Below are 18,371 nucleotides of genomic sequence, written 5' to 3' on the forward strand. Positions count from 1 at the left end.
CTTCTTTGTTTTGGTTTCCATGGTATACATGTCATATGATACCACTTACACTGTGTTTTTTACTTCTGTTCATTTAATTTTTTTCCTAAATATTGCACTACATATGGTATTGTATATTTTAAGAGGATTAATAATGATCAAACAGGCCCTATTTTAGAAGTATTTTAATTTGTATCTGTAAAGATACAATTTTGTACTTTACTTTCCATTGTTTATTTTAAGTATATATTTAGCCTATGTCTGAAAATTGTAAAATCCAGAAATTCAAACCATTTTTGGTGCCAAGCTTGCCAGATAATTGTTTGGTACTGTGTTTAAGAACATCTTTGTTGAGGCAGAGCATTAGTGAAGCCTCTTCAATGTGGCTTACAGAATTGTGTTTATTCTCAAAATTTGGTAAATTGAATTTGATTAAACTTTGCAATTTCCATTAATTGCAATGAGAAATCAAAAATGTGATATAAAATGGTGTCCAAGTCTTCATTTTTGAAATACAGTAGGGTCTAAATGTTCACTCTGATGTGAATGAGCATACCTAATGGAATTCATATGACAAAAAAGAAAAAGAAACAACATTTCTTGTACCTGAAAAATCAGCATGCAAAATGGGTCCCAAAATGCAAGAACAAAGCAACTGATGGCAACAAATGTAAGGATTGCCTGTGTATGCCCAGCAAGTGAAATGATTGCTTATCTGTGGCCAGCAACTGTTTTCTTCTGATCAAACATACATGCATACCCTTGCATACACATTCAAACACATATCAGCACTCAAGTTGGAGCAAAAGATAATTAGTGTGTATTAATACTAATTTAAAATTTTCTAATTACAAAATTGCAATGTTCTGTCTCAATTCTATTGAGATATGACAAAGTTGCATGGTATTCCTAGTTTTATTTATTATTTCTGGATGAATGAATATCTTTAAAAGTGACAAAAGCATATAAACAAACATAAAGAAAAAATATTTTGAAAATTTGGCATATTGGATCTGTAACTTATATTATGTTTGCAGTTATTAGTTTTAAAGTTGATCAATTAGCTGATTAATTTGTATGAGTCGCCACAGTTACTAGTTTATAAAGATAGTTTACTTTCTAAATTTTTTGAAAAACTTTCTAAATCTGTTGTTTTCTATGTTTTGTCTTTAGTCATTTTTTAAAATATTTCCTGTAACCTTAATATAATTCAAAATTAAAAAAGATATCTATTTATTTAAAAATAAAAAATTCTAACGGAATTAAATTTCTGAAATTGCTTTTAGATAATTGATGAAAAATATATCAATATAATAAATTTTATATCATTATATGAGGAGTATAATTACATCAACTTAAATGATTTTCATTGAATATCAATATTTATAGTTAAAGTTACATTTGAAACAATTTGCTCATATTGTAATTATATTTCAGAATTTATAAATTTTAATATGTTTAATAGTTTTATTTTTAATTTTAAATATTTAATGAAGTATATAATGTTTAACTAATATTTAATAATTTTCAGAATGGGGTCTTGCTGGTCAAGACAAAGTTCGAACAAATGCTATTCTTTCTAGAAACTCTCAACTTTCATCAGATTTAGAGGAAATTACTAATCAAATATTTGAAGCTGTCATGAAGGGTAAAAGTCAGATACATTTTGATGAACTTGGTACAGTTGATTTAGATTGTCACAAGACAAAAAGAGTTCAGGTATATATCCTATTATTATTAATATATCAAATGTTCTGTAACTAATTTGTGTTTGTGAACTTATTGAATAATGTTACATATAAATTGAAAACACAGAAAATTTTTAATGAATATAAAATTATATTAAAATTAATTCCAGGAAAGATATTCCAAGTATAATTTAAATTAGTTTCTGAAGCAATTGAATTAATTTAAATAAAATTAGATCATAAAAAATAAATTGTAAGATCTAACTCTGTGATAATAAAGTATGATGCACAGTATTCTGTTTGTATTGAACAATTATATTATCGTGTTGTTTTTTATTTTAGAGTTTAAATTGATTCACTTGTAAACGTGAATGTTCAAATTCCCATTTTAATGATGACACGAGATGATTAAATTTATTCATATTTTTAGTCATATCTATTTATAAAAATTCAAATATATGGAACTTTTATTTTATTTGTAAGGTACTTCAGAAGACTTTGGTATTTATTATGTTTGAATTGAATCATATTTAGAACAATTTTCAAAGCATTTATATAATTAATTATCTTACAACATCAGTTTTATTTCATTTTATAAATTTTTGTGTTTCATACTCCATCAGTTATCAAGTACAACAGTTAATAATAGACAATTGAATATGAAAATGTTATTAAATAGTATAGTTAAACAGCAGAACTAAAAATGGCAATAATACTTATGATAACATTTATACATTATTAATTACAAATAGCTAAATATATTAAAATAACACCATTTTTCATTAAAATATTTATGCATTGAAATATGCAAAATAATAATTCAGTCAGTTACATGATATGCAGTGCTGAAAAGCATATTTATTATAAATTGATTATTCCTTATTAAAATGTTTGTTTGGTTGGTTGTTGTTTACTAAATTACATTTTATTTTAGAAATGTTCTAAACTGAGGATCAATTTTAAAGTTCTAATTCACATATCTTTACAAGTTGCTTAAATTTATATTAGTCTCGTACTTAAGATCCTTATAATGAACCATACTTTATAAAAGTATTTTCTTTTCTTTTCTTTTCTTTCGAAGACACAATGTAGTGACGTAAACTTAAACACTGGGCGAATTTTTCATCCTTTTTATTCGGTTGGTCCTTTTTCATCCTTTTTATTCGACCAACCGAATAAAAAGGATGAAAAATTCGCCCAGTGTTTAAGTTTACGTCACTACATTGCGTCTTCGAAAGAAAAGAAAAGAAAAGAAAATACAAAACACGGTTTCCTCAAGATAGATAAAAGTATTTTAATTACCAATTTTTTTCTATACTTAACCATGTATTTTAATTAGTGTATTATAAGAGTTATTTGTATTTTTTGCATTAGAGATATTAAATATGCTATTCAGCACTGCAAATTGTGTAACAAATTGAATTATTATTATATTAGTATTTTCACACAATTTTATGTAACAAACAATAGTTTGTTTATATTTAAAATGTCATCAAGATCCTTAACAGTATACTAAATAAATATTTTCCTTTGAATACTGCACAGAAATTTTTATTTAATTAGTATAGAACTGAAAGGGAAAAATGCTGTTAAATGCTATTTATCACATATGTTAATATACATAATACTTTTTAAATTTTATTTTAAAAATTTTGCTTCATTTAAATAATTTGACATTGAAAAATTATTTTCCTACTGGTTATTATAGATTTTATTTCATTTCATAGATTTATCATAAAATAAATTATAAAGCAAGTAAAATATTTCATGAAATAATATTGCATAATAAAAGACTAATTATTTTGTATAATATTGATTTAGAATTTGCATAAAAAATCCTTCTGGATTAAAAAGGAAATAAATATTATAATATCGTAAATTCAAATAAACAATTGATGCTATATTTTAATTAATTATCTTTTTGTTTTATGAAAAAGATGATTTTTAAAAATTATTTAAGTAAAAATCATTAAATGAAAAGTTTGTTATCTGAGAAAATTTATTTGCATATCAACTAATGATTAAAAGTTATTCATTATACTGGATAATTAATGAATATATAATAAAAATTGAGACAAATTTAGATACTAAATTTAAATTGCATGGCATTGATATTGCAGATTAGTCTGAATTCATTAATTGCCAAACCTAGTCTGGCAATTAATGCAAACTGATTCAATGTCAGAAATGGCTTTTCAACTTAATAATATGAAACTGTTCCTCAATGAGCAGTTTCTTATGTTACGATATTGTAATAAAATTTTTTTTACTACCATTCCATGTTTTTTCTACCAATTTAATCACTATTGATTACTTTTTGATTTGGCTTTAAAGTGTGTCAATGTTTTTGCAACAGTGTATATTTGAGAATGTTACAATGTTATATACTAGAGAATATATATTTTATATATGTATTCTCTAGTATATATGTAATATTTATATAAATATGTGAAGGTTCGAATATAAGAATAATGAATTTTTATTTTATTTGCCAACCGATTTTCGACAGTTAGGGTTAAATCAAACACAGAAACAAAAAACGGAAAAACACCGACAAATTTTCTCGTAAAAAATTAATCATAAACTATCGTTCCCACGGTAATACTTCCTTGTAGAAGATGAGTTAACTGTTGAAAAATAATTATATCATGTAATTCACCATTGGTCAAAAAGGACTTCCACGTATTTCACAAAATCTCGAACCCAAGATCCCGAAATAAAAGGAAAAACGAACGAAGATGACGCAGAGAGAGAGAGAGTAGAAAGAGTTTCGACAACTGTCAAGTGTGTGTGTGTCGTGGATTATCATCTCCCGCCGTTGAAGCCGTCCATCCCATCTATCTACAGTCCATTGACTTTTATTTTCAAGCGAACTCTCGTTCCTTGGACTTTGTGCAAATCTCAGGATCACAAATCTCCGGATCACTAAGGTATTTATCCTGCTCGCGATGTTTTGTAAACTCTCTCTCTCCGTTCACTCGAGACGCGGTTTAATAATTCGATTCGATGATATAAATACTTCCAAATACGTTAATTGATGTATTCCCTATTAATCTCAAAATAAACGGGTATTTTTGTTTAATATTAGAAGAGTGTGCGTTTCTTCCTCCATTACCCTCATCATCGGCATCTTATGCTTCCGAAAAACGCGTATCTATCCGCGAGAAGTTTGATAGATTGGTGTCAGTTCCTGACGTAAACCGGATCTTACGATCCCAAATCCGTAACTAATCATTGACCGCTCGAGCCTTAATCATCCTTTCGACAACCGAGGTCGGACCTCAAGGTCTTGTGCCGTTAAGAGGTAGAGAAGATAGGAATCATCCTCCATCTCCTACCCTCGGTTAACCTCACACTGGTGGTCAGAAGTGGGATCTGTTTCGATTCGTTCCGACATCTCACCCCCATACATCTTTTCCGGCGATTCTAAGAATCGAGAATGGAGACAACTGGAGACGGTAATCCAGGAGGAAGCGCATTCTCCGGAATGTCGGGAATGATTCCCCTAACTCCCACATTTTCAGGAGACACATCAGGGTTGCGTATAAGGGACTTCTTTGACTCGCTAGATGAAATAGCAAAACTGACAGGATGGACAAAAGCGCAATGTCTCGGAGTTGCGAAGCTAAAACTGACAGGCATAGCAAGAGATTTCGCGTGGAAAGATGAGCGAATGCGAGCGATCGACACGTATGATGAGTTCAAACAGCAGATGACGCGGAGATTTGAAAAGGAGCCATATGCACTTAGACTGCAAAAATTCTATGCATGTATACAAAAACGCGATGAGGATGTACAAACATACGCGGTTCGGCTGCAAGGCCTAGTTTCAGAAACGATACTCGAACAGACAGGGGCCGACGCGCGGGAAACGGAAATAATCAAGCGATGTCAGGCTAAAGAACGAGACGAGAGACTACTCGTCCAATTTGTAAACGGTCTTAATGACAAAATAAAACGTACCGTAATGTCTAAAAATCCTGAAACATTTCAAAATGCAGTCAAAGCGGCCATTTGGGAAGAGACGGTGCTCCAATTAACAGAAACCCCTCGAGGAATAATTAGAACGATTAATAATCCGGAACACACAAATAGCAATCTAACCGCAACGATAGCGCATTTACAAAAACAATTGAATGATCTAAAATACAAGGAGGAAAATCGGCGGCGGAGAGGAATACAATCGGCGAATAGAGGGAGACAACATTACTCATCCCCATCAGAAGGACGCGGTTATGTTCGACCCAATTTTTATGGTGGAGGTACACGAGGCGGAAGGCAACAAACCCGACGGGAAGACCACAATAGCTCAAGCGAACAAACAACCCAATTTCAGTCACGACAGACTCCATCTCAATCTCGACCCCTACCGCAAGGGAGAATTAACAAAATGAGCTGGCGAAGAAATGGCGGAAACTGCAGGAATGTTGGACAAGGTTCCTCATTCTCCTCCCGGACGAATTCACAAACTACAAACAGCAACGGTAGGCACAGAGAATGTAAACCTCGAGTAGGAGTAGGAATAGTGGCCAAAAACTTTGAACCTAGCTTATGTTGTTCTATCAATGACTACCCGGCTCGACTGGCCATAGATACAGGTTCCACGGTAACCCTTTTATCTCGATCCTTCGCTCAACGAGCGACTAAACACAAATTCGAACAGAGGGAAAGAAAGGTATTATTTCAAAGCGTCACAGGACACGGAATCAGAACATATGGAGCCATGGAATTCCGCTTCTTAATAGGACCCTTGCATTTTTCGTACTTATGTTACGTGGTAGAAGATCAAATACCTTATCCGTTCGATGGCCTGTTGGGACGAGACATAATCAAAGCTCAAGGCCTCACTATAGATTTGGCACGGAAAAAACTATTATTTCGAGGAGGAGAGGAAATCGATTTCCGGAAGGCAGGAGTAGAAAGGATAACGCCAAACCGGAAACGCGAAAAACGAAATCGCAGAGGTAAACCAATCCAAGTTGTTTCTACATCACCCACACAAAATGAGAAAACAACACCTCTCGTTTCAACGAACCCCATCAAGGAGGGACTAATCCGACAAGTATTATTATTGACAGATTGTAATATTCCTCCCAGATCAGAGATTTTTGTCACAGCAAGGATCTCCGGAATAAAACGGAAGGGTGAAATAGGAATTATAGAAACAGAAATAAACAATCGAGAAGATGTAGTGGGAGTCGATTCTGTAGTTAAAACGACAAGGGACGGTCAAGTCCCAGTTCGAATAGCGAACTTATCTACTCAACCAAAAAAATTATCAAAAGGGGACTGCATTGGAACTTTCCATGAGGCAGTAGAAGAAACAGAACCTCCGAACATCAACCCAATCACTAACGCCCAACCCTCTACCTCAATTCTAAACAAGCAAGAATTTGGACAGTTATTCGATTGGTCCAACATAGGAAAGGACAAAAAGAAACCTTTATTAGACTTATTATATAAATATAAACATGTATTTGCCGTCAACGACTATGATTTGGGATACTGCCCGATCGTGGAACACGAAATACGCACCGGAGACGCTACACCCATATATCAGCCACCTTATCGAATCCCTTATGCTCAACGGGAACAAATGAATAAAATCATCGACGGACTTTTAGACCAAGGTATCATTGAACATTCGAAATCACCTTGGTCTGCTCCCGCTCTCCTGGTGAAAAAACGTGATCAAACATGGCGTCTCGTTGTAGACTATAGGAAATTAAATAAAATAACAAAGACAGATCCTTATCCCTTACCACTCGTGCAAGAAGCACTTAGCCTAATCGGGCAAGCGAAATACTTTTCTACCATGGATACCCTGTCTGGTTTCTGGCAGTTGGGGTTACGAGACAAGGAAAAATCCGCATTCTCAACACCGGACGGTCATTACCAATGGAATCGTATGGCAATGGGACTTTCCGGAGCCCCCGCGTCTTGGCAACGGGCTGCCGATTTTATACTACACGGTCTGAAAGGAAAAATTTGTCTGGTCTATATGGATGACATACTGACCTTCAGTCCAGACTTCCAAACTCACTTGATTCGTCTAGAACAGATTTTCCAAAGACTCGCAGATGCAGGACTAAAACTAAAACCAAAAAAATGTCACTTCCTTCAGCGACAGATAAAATTCCTCGGACACGACGTCTCGGAGGAAGGGATCAGACCAGATCCAGATAAAATCAAATGCGTTTTACAGTTTCCCCGGCCAACAAATGTACACGACATTAAGTCTTTCCTAGGATTAACGGGATATTATAGACGACATATCGATTCATACGCTAAAATAGCAAAACCACTGACTGATCTACTGAAGAAGGATACCAAGTTTCAATGGGGAGAAGAACAGGAACGTAGTTTCGAAAGGCTAAAGGAAATAGTCACTTCAGCTCCGCTTTTAAAATCTCCTGATTTTGCGACTCCATTTATACTTTCGACAGATGCTTCGAACGAAGCGATAGGAGCAGTTTTATCCCAGGAGGATGAAAATGGAGAAAAACCTATAGCCTATATTAGTAGGATACTCCGAAAACCCGAAAAGAATTACAGCACAACTGAGAAAGAGTGCTTAGCTGTAGTTTGGGCTACAAAATACTTCAAACCATACCTATATGGGAGAAAGTTCACAATAATTACAGATCATCGACCATTGAGATGGTTAATTAGCAACAAGGACTCTTCAACAAACTCGCGAATAGCCCGATGGATCATTTTCTTACAAGAATTTAATTTCGATATTAAACATAAGGCAGGAAGTTGTCATAAAAACGCAGACGCGTTAAGCAGAATCCCTGTCCGACATATTTCTACAGTCAACGATGTTGACCCCATTTATTCAAAATCACAAATCGGGGAATTCCAAAGACGAGAGGAGAAATGGAAACTTATTATTCAACGTCTAGAAGACGGAGATGACGCAAAAGACATACAACGCTATTTCCTCGACGAAGAAGGAGTGTTATATCATGAATTTCCTTCCCCACAAGGAAGATTCGTAAATCAATTAGTTATCCCATCTATACTGATCCCTTACATTCTACGTATCCATCACGATACACCTATAGGAGGTCATTTAGGATCTCAGAAGATGCAACAAAAACTCCAGTCATTGTTTTACTGGCCTACTATGAAACAAGATATCAAAATTTATTGTCAAAGCTGTCAACGTTGCGCTATACAAAAAAGAAAGGACAAGCGACAAGAGGCGGAATTACAATTATTTCCTCCTTTAACACGATTATTTGAACGAACTGCTATGGATATCATAGGTCCTTTACCTATTACTACCAAAGGGAACAAATATATACTCGTCTTTATAGACCATTTCAGCCGTTATGCCGAAGCTATACCTTTAGCAGATACTCGAAGCCAGACTATAGCCAAGGCTTTCGTTACTCATATCATCTTAAGACACTCAACTCCCGTTCAACTACTTACTGATCGAGCACCTAATTTGATATCTAAAATGTTTAAAGAGGTGTGCGAATTGTTACAAATCAAACGACTTCTTACTACAGCATATCACCCTGCATGCAATGGAGTAGTAGAAAGATTCAATAAAACCTTAATCGACATCCTCGCCCATTACGTCGCTAAGGATCAGCGAAACTGGGATGAATGGATCCCCTATGCCCTTTTTGCCTATAACACAACCATTCATGCATCTACCAACGACAGTCCTTTTTTTTTATTATATGGGAGAGATCCAACCTATCCCTTTGACCTTGTAACCAGCCCCACTCGAACGAAATATGACGTCACCGACAACTACGCATCAGAACTTAGATGCCGAATGGCTGAAGCTCATCAGGTAGCACAGAAACATGCCGAGCAAGCTGCTCAAGAAAGACAAATACACCATCGACAAACTCACAAAATACCCACATATCATGTAGGCGACCGAGTATTTCTCGACGAGGTTACCATACCTATTGGATTAAAACGTAAATTAGCACCTAGGTGGTCAGGACCATTTCGAATTGTAACTGAATTGAGTCCCGTCAATTTTATCATCGAAAATATAGATACAAAGAAACAAATTCAAGTGCACGCCAATCGTCTCAAACATGTTATTGCTCGACAAGAATTCGACCAGAAAGAACTTGTAAACCAACCTTCGACTACCACGACTATCCAACAACCTCCCCTTTCGGAAGAACCCCCTTCCACCATTGATCCATGGGACGAATTTATCTTTGCAGAAATGGCACAATCTCAACTCGAGTCTTCATCTGAATCCGAATCTGAGGAAGAACAAGAAACAGAGATTACACCCTCTATCGAGGAACAACCAACTACATCTTACGCCTTGAGGAGTCGAGGCCCAGTAGAGGATCGACCTTGGGTCCTCCCACTTCCTAAACGAAGTCGAATTCCTAAACGAAAGGCCAGCCCAATTAAAGAAGGAAATAATGGCCAACTTCCCAAAATCACAAAAAGAGGATCCCAAGAAACCGAAGAGGGAACGCAATAATGAACTCAATAAATTTAACTTTACCCAATAACCTTGTTTAATTTTGAAAATTTTGCATAATAATAAACTATATTTTACCGCTTTAAACCGTAATTTCTTACAAACAAATATCACGCTAAGCGCGTCACTAAACATGTCAAAAACGTGTTATAAAAAAAAAAGAGAAATTAAATGTGTTAAATTAAATAAAGAAATTAAATAAAGTGTTATTAAATAAAGAGAAAAAGAGAGAGAGAGATAATTAACAACGAATTGTTAACAACGTAATCGCGACATGTCAAAAACTTCCGACACAACGGGAAATAATACTGTAACGCGGTACAATATATATAAAGAGAGAGAGAGAGCCGGAACAACTTCGTTAACTCATTCGTTTCATAAAAATCCAGCTTGCTCGTCAGGAGTAAGCTTGATTTTAGAAAGTCCGCGGTGATGTGAAGGTTCGAATATAAGAATAATGAATTTTTATTTTATTTGCCAACCGATTTTCGACAGTTAGGGTTAAATCAAACACAGAAACAAAAAAACGGAAAAACACCGACAAATTTTCTCGTAAAAATTAATCATAAACTATCGTTCCCACGGTAATACTTCCTTGTAGAAGATGAGTTAACTGTTGAAAAATAATTATATCATGTAATTCACCATTGGTCAAAAAGGACTTCACCCTTGACGTACTTCACAAAATCTCGAACCCAAGATCCCGAAATAAAAGGAAAAACGAACGAAGATGACGCAGAGAGAGAGAGATAGAAAGAGTTTCGACAACTGTCAAGTGTGTGTGTGCCGTGGATTATCATCTCCCGCCGTTGAAGCCGTCCATTCCATCTATCTACAGTCCATTGACTCTTATTTTCAAGCGAACTCTCGTTCCTTGGACTTTGTGCAAATCTCAGGATCACAAATCTCCGGATCACTAAGGTATTTATCCTGCTCGCGATGTTTTGTAAACTCTCTCTCTCCGTTCACTCGAGACGCGGTTTAATAATTCGATTCGATGATATAAATACTTCCAAATACGTTAATTGATGTATTCCCTATTAATCTCAAAATAAACGGGTATTTTTGTTTAATATTAGAAGAGTGTGCGTTTCTTCCTCCATTACCCTCATCATCGGCATCTTATGCTTCCGAAAAACGCGTATCTATCCGCGAGAAGTTTGATAGATTGGTGTCAGTTCCTGACGTAAACCGGATCTTACGATCCCAAATCCGTAACTAATCATTGACCGCTCGAGCCTTAATCATCCTTTCGACAACCGAGGTCGGACCTCAAGGTCTTGTGCCGTTAAGAGGTAGAGAAGATAGGAATCATCCTCCATCTCCTACCCTCGGTTAACCTCACAAATATATATATATCTATATATTTGTTTATATGATTCTGGTATTTTAATTTTTAATGAATATACAGATTTTATATTAATTAAAAATATATCTGTGTAAATAAATTTTTAAGTATAATAATTAAATCTGTACTGTATATTATTATTGTTTTTGAAAATAGTTATATTTGCATTTTAACTTATCTGTATGTCTTTCATTAATTTAATTTGTAGGAAGATTTCTTCATTAATTATTAACTGAACAATTAATTTGAATAAATAATAGCCTAACATTGATAATTTACAAATTTTAAAATTTTTATTTATTAGCAAACTGATGATAAAACAGAAATGAAAACTTCTACTTCAAGTAATTCTTTTATGGGACTGGTGCGTCGGAACTCTGTTCATGTTGACAGTGATAGCTTGAATAGAAATAAAACTAAGTTACCATTTGCAAACAGAGCATCAGTTCATGAAAGTATGGGACTTAGAACACAATTACCAAATCCAGATAAATTTCTTTTTACTCAAACTGAAGAAAGTAGTGATAAAGGTGATTTGAAAGATAATTCTGATGGTGAGTGTGAAATTGTTTTCAGGAACAATTTATAAACTTCATGTGTTTTTGTTACTGAACCTGAATCTGCAGCTGCGTTATAAATTATTATTTTTCAGTTAAATTAATTAAACAATTCAATTATCCAAAACTTTAATTATGTCTCATTTCTTATAATATATTCAAATATCTAACCTAAATGCTTTATAAATAATTTCAATGTAATGTTTATTCAAATTTTTTGATTTACAGTAAAAATAATTTCAGATTTATTAGAAGTTTGGAACAGAGCTCAACGCAGTCGGCTGGACGATCAAAGAGGAACAGAAATAAATTTTGAATTACCAGAATTTCTTAAAAATAAATCTGATCATCCGAATGGTAAAGAAAATTGTTTGAACATGGGTAATCGATTATCAGTTGATGCCAGAATTGGAGAAACAGTTAATAATAGTAAAATTGTATCAAAAGAAAAGAATATTTCACAGCTTCCATTTTCAAGTATACAAAAAGAATTAGGCATATCCAGTTCAATGCATTGTCTGGATCATGGATTTAGTCAAGATACAATATTTCCAACACATCAGCAAGCTGAAAAATATTTTTCATCAACATTTGATTATCACCCTTGTTTTGGATTTGGTGACATTAAATCATCTGAGAAATATCTATTGAATTTGGGTATTTCACAATCATCCAAAAGTGAGATGAAAAATAGACCAGTTCCTCCACCTCCAGGACATAAATTTCATTCACGCCCCACATCTCATTCTCTTCCTTGTCTTCCACCTCATATTTGTCCTACAACAAGAAGTCTCTCACTTCATTCTCAAGATCTTGCTGCTTCCAGGGCATCTCCTGCACGAAGTTTGGATGATCCAATTCTTGATGGTATTGAAGATTTAGACATAGATCTAGATGTCACATTAAAAGCACAGTCTTCTGATTGTAATGATACTCTTACACCATCAAAAATTCCAATGCCACCAGATTCTAACACATCTCTTCATGTAGAAGAAGCTAATTTTACTCCACCTTCTCCATTAAATGTTTCAGGAAATGATATAATACACAAAAATGAAATATTCCTTCCTCCACAACCTCCTCTTCGTAAATTATTATGCGAACCTCCTCCAATTCCACCAAAAGCTCAGTCTAGGGGTCCTCCGCCAAGGCCACCGAGCAGGCAGCTCATTAACATAAATCCAAGTTATACTCAGACATCGGATGAAGATCACATAGAAGAAGACAGAACTGTCACAGAGAGGATTGCAAAATCAGAAGGAATTCAGCAGAAGAGGTCATCAAAATGTAGCTACGTAGACAGAGGTGGACCAAATAATTTTAATATTAGTTTTGTTTAAATGTTTATTAGGGCCCAGCAAAAACAAGACAGTTTGCATTAAATTGCAATTAAGAATATAAATGACAATCAAATGCAGCTTATTTAATTAAATTGGAAATTAGAGCTTATTTCTTACTTGATTAACAAGCAAATTTTACTAATAAAAAAAACAATAAATTATGAAAAAAAGATTGGAAGTTATATACACTGTGTGATGTTAAACATTACCGAAATTTTGTAATTTATAAATATTATTTGATTTCTATATTTTTACTACAGAATGTACTTTTTACTTGAATTTATAATGTACTTATTATACATCATAAATTCAAGCACATTTTTGCCTTGAGAATCATTCAGGCAGATAATTAGGAATATACTCAGAAAAGTAAAGTTATAAAGCAGTCTAAACCTGCATTATAGTAGATTAGTTAAATAATTTCAAACTATTTATTATATGATTATATAACAGCTTATCTTATAAAGTAATGAGTATTAAACCTATTTATCTTGTCTGTTCTTACTATTTTATTATTTTGAAACAATTTTCCTTTATTAAACAAAAAATTTTCATAATTTTCTAGTCTAACATCAGTGACAGTTTAGATTCAGAGCTTGTTTTGCTGGGTCATAACATTTAACATTTTAGTAGTGATGTGTACATATATTATATTAAGATTTGGTAAAATTTGGTTATATTATGTTTGTAAATATTCCAAAAACCATTGTATAAAGATTCAGTTTTTAGTCTTTTTTTTTTTTTCTTTTGACAGTTTTTAAGTCATCTTAATATAATGCAGCACCTCTTAGGTGCAGCATGACAATCCAAGATTTTTTTTCATATTTATATAATTCTCACAAAAGTAATTTTGGTTGAATGGTTTTTATATTTTATCTTCTTTGTAAGACAATCTACATTGTTCATCATTTGAGTGACTCAATGTGTTTCAATGTATTTGAATGTTCTCCATTTTCTGACAATGCATGCCACAGATTTACATATTCAAATCAACATTTTCTTTTCCTGTGATACGTGTAATAGCATTTATCTCCTATACTTAAATCAATTAAATAAGTTTTTGAATGAATGAATTCATCTTAATGTTCTTCCAAAAAAAAAAAAAATGCACAACGGACATTTGTATTTCCCACTTTTACAGTTTTTAAATACATTCTGATTTTAATTTAACTTCAGATTTTATGGAAGTGTGTTAATTGTCACAAATACAAATTAGTTTTTAACTTTAAGAAGATTAAGAATTCTGGTTGTGCATTAATCTGTCACAATTTAAAATCATAAAAGAGTACATCTGGTGCTATTTATCTCTACTTAAATATAAACTTTTCTTCAGATTCATGTCTTATCGATTCTCGTTAATAAAAATCTTGTTAAGAATGCACCTGAAAGTAGAAAGAAATGAAAGCAAATGTTGTATTTAAGGGACCAAATGAAAAAAAAAAGTATATTACATATACAGTATATATATATATATATATAGACAAGTTTATTTTTCTCTAAAGTTAATTCAGGGTCATGTTAGCAATAAACAATTGTGTAGGATATATTCAATATAAACTTCACTCCTTACTGAACTTATAAACTGGATTCAGGAGCTTAAATACTAGACCAACAGTGCTTTCTGTAAATTGTTAACATGACCCTAAAGTTTTAAAAAATTTATTATTATTATTATTATTATTATTTCATTATAAGTTTGGCTTTGAATTATAATGATGATAAAAAAATTTCAAGTTTTTATTTATATATTGTTTACAAAATATAAGTCTAATACTTATAAAAAGAATTATTATTTTTCTAGAAATTTTGCAGGCAAAATTTTGTTTATGGTTTGGTCCATGTATGTGTTTTAATCTTCTGTTTTAGGGTGAGAAATTTTAAGATATTTATCCAGGGAAAGGAAAGTATATTTTGAACATAATCTTGAATGTTACAAAAAAAAATAATAATAATTTATATGTTGTACTTATTTTTTTTTAATTGTATGTAAATATAATCTTTAAAAAATGCATTGTTCTTCCTAATGTATAGTTCAAAATTTTAATAAATAATCTCTTATTATATGGTAATTTTTGATGTTTATTTTTAGAAAAAGTTTCTTACTGCATCACAATATTGAACACATTTTAAGTTATTGTTTTGATTTATGCACAAATAATACTTTATCCAAATTGTTTTGATGGAATCTGGTTACGGTTCCGTGTAAATAACAATCATTTTTACAAAGCAGATCATTATTGATGGATCAGGTAAAGTCCAACTCCACAAATAAAAATGTTGGAATAGGCCTCTACAAAAGGCAAAGTATCGATACAAGTTTCCAGGAATGGACTTAATAATGGTGCAAAGAGCAATAACACGCTGCACCCTCCTCTTTAGATTGGATGTGTTGCCATAGTAACCTTACCTGGACCTCCCTCCTATCGGTGCTGTATAGGATGAACCACAGTTCTTTTAAAGATAGAGGATGAAGTCTAACATTTGTCTTAGTGTGAAATAACTGTCAAGTCGACTCAGTATACTAGCTGACAATGGTAATCCCTTCACGTACGTGATCCGTATCCCCTAACAACAAAAGCATCCCGCGGGACCAGCTAAGAATCGAAGGCTTAGGTGTACTATCAAATAAATCACATGACCAATTGGAATTTTTGCATCATTCCTTTCACACACGAGAGATTATATATTATGCAATAAATTACGGGTATTTAATATGATATGTTTTAAACATGTTGCTCTAATTTAGTGTTATTGACTTAAGTTCGCGCTCGGAATACTTTTTGAAATTTTTTTCCTTAATGATTGATATTAGACAAGAGCAAAAACAAAAGAAGATAAGTATCAAGAAAAGAAAAATTTTCACTAACCGTTTATGTCATCTAAAATCCGATAAGAAACTTATTTCTCTGAATAATGTAACAATTAAGAATAGATTAAAGTGAAATTAGCATGTCGTTATGGGACGTTTAAGATGCAAATTGCAAGGTTGAACCCAATAAATACGTTTTTATAATTCCAATTATATTCCGTGTAATGCAAGTTAATTGAGAATCAGCGATTATCCTACAAAAAAGTTCGCCTATAACGAATTCCCGTATAAAGCGCTTTCACTATAAGCGTTAACTACATCGTTATCTAACAAGATCCGAATTCTGATAGATTCTCCTAGTAAAGTGAAGTAGCGGCAAAAGAATGCGTGTAAAATACAATGTAAAAAGTTGCCACTTTAAAAATATAAATTTGAAATGTCCCGTGTTACTCGTTATCTTTAATTGTCCGGTAGTGCCCTTAGAATACACGAGTGACTTCCGTTTTTCTTATAAATTAATGCAGAAAACTCTAGGGATATCGAACTTATCACAAGGTTGGAGTGGAGCATCGCGGGACGTGCACAAGCTTAATAAATTATTCAAAATCCTAGATCTACATCGTTTCCTTCGCTCGAGAGACCAGATTTCCCTCCAATTTATATTCTCCCCCGACGTTCTATTAAAATTATCTGTTTCACCAGGACCGAATAACCTTTGAATTGGTTTCGGCTGGAGTTGAAAAAGCTTTTTGCGGAGAAAACGTTCGTATTTTGACACATTGACCTTAAAATCGCTAGCCAATACCAAGTTTTGTCCAGTGTTAAACTTGTTTCGTGCATGTCCCTGTAAGCTTAAAGATTTAAATCTTCCTCTCAGGAGGCGCACGCATTGCTAATCGATGGATTATCTGGTTTGTATTCATTTCAGTTCAAATTGTACTAGTTTTATCCTATAATCCTTTATAGTAATCTGGTTCGATTTTCCAATTTTCGAAAAAAAAAGCTCAATTTATCCCAGCAAGACAGGAAACTATCGAACAAATTACTGATCCGCCAGTTTATTTTTTTACTGTATTTCAAAAATTAAATTACTATATTTAGGATCTATTGAGGAAAATCTAGATTGTGTTGTAGTTATTTAAAAATCAGAACAAAAAGCATCTTGTTCGCTTTTAAACATCTGTACCACCCACGTTCTGGATGGAGGTTTCAATGTTTACATCCGTTTTCGGTTGTGAAAGTGAAAAACCTGTAAATCTTTCCTCGCGACAGGATCGGGAACACGTTAGTGAAAATGTCAATTGACACGAGTACTCCTAAACTGTCATTTCTGTACCGGAAGCCATATTATAGAAAAAAATTTTATTCCAGAATTTAAAAAAAAAAAAATGGCTTCGGCTTTTATAATGGGAATATGATAATCATAAATGTTTGTTTACGTTATGTCGCGACTCTGTGGCTCATCTGTATGTATTTGGCAATAAAGAGAGGATAGCGATTCCTTCTGGCGACTTAGTGATTGGTTGAGTTATGGAAGTTTCCGTTTTGCTCTTGATAACAGCGGAGAGATGTCGATGACACCAAACTGTTGTCCGGGCTGTCGTGCACACTTAACACATTTTGAGGTCATTCCTTTATAAATGACTTTTGTTAAATGTAGTAAATGGCATTATTTTCAATTAAAATTTTTAATGTAATTTAAAATATTAATTACAACTTTACAAAAATAAATTGAAAAAACGATGTCGATGCTTTTTTTTTTATTTGTGTAAGTGTTGCTAGGTGATGTGACGTCAGAATTTTATGGCTAAAATTTACAAATTTTGGCAACGTTCGAGATGTTTTTGAGAATTTTTTATTACTTTATTTATGTATTAATTTAAAAGTTTTTAAACAAAAACTTTCCTAATATCCTAGAAAAGTTTCATATACTGTATTTAAATTTAAATTATTTAGTAACATAAATTATTATTTTCTACATCAATCTTTGTGATTTTAATACAATAAAATATTTAAAAATAAATGAACTATAAAAAAAAATTATAATAATTACACGATATGACGTCACTATTATCGGATCGTCTGTAAGGTTGAAGAGTGTTGCCAGTTTTTCAAAATTTATAAAAATTGTAATTTAAATTCAATTAATAAAAAAGAAATTACATAATTAA

General features: G+C 32.8%; 1 protein-coding gene across 3 annotated transcripts in view; it reads left to right on the top strand.

Moving 5' to 3' along the window:
• The window catches only part of LOC136976687 (regulator of G-protein signaling loco-like), a 96,658-nt gene extending 81,198 nt beyond the window's left edge, over positions 1-15,460 (top strand). For 2 of the 3 annotated variants that reach the window (XM_067272049.1, XM_067272051.1), the window contains 3 exons: positions 1,511-1,698; positions 11,799-12,048; positions 12,280-15,460. In XM_067272049.1, the coding sequence (XP_067128150.1) occupies positions 1,511-1,698; positions 11,799-12,048; positions 12,280-13,391 (1,550 nt within the window). In that variant the 3' untranslated portion in view covers positions 13,392-15,460. The remainder of the gene's footprint in view (positions 1-1,510; positions 1,699-11,798; positions 12,049-12,279) is intronic. The other variant, XM_067272050.1, reaches the window with a different exon arrangement.
• The last annotated feature ends 2,911 nt before the right edge of the window (positions 15,461-18,371 follow it).

The sequence above is a fragment of the Centruroides vittatus genome, unplaced genomic scaffold (assembly GCF_030686945.1).
Source record: "Centruroides vittatus isolate TY-2023 unplaced genomic scaffold, ASM3068694v2 contig_417, whole genome shotgun sequence".
Classification (NCBI taxonomy): domain Eukaryota; kingdom Metazoa; phylum Arthropoda; class Arachnida; order Scorpiones; family Buthidae; genus Centruroides; species Centruroides vittatus.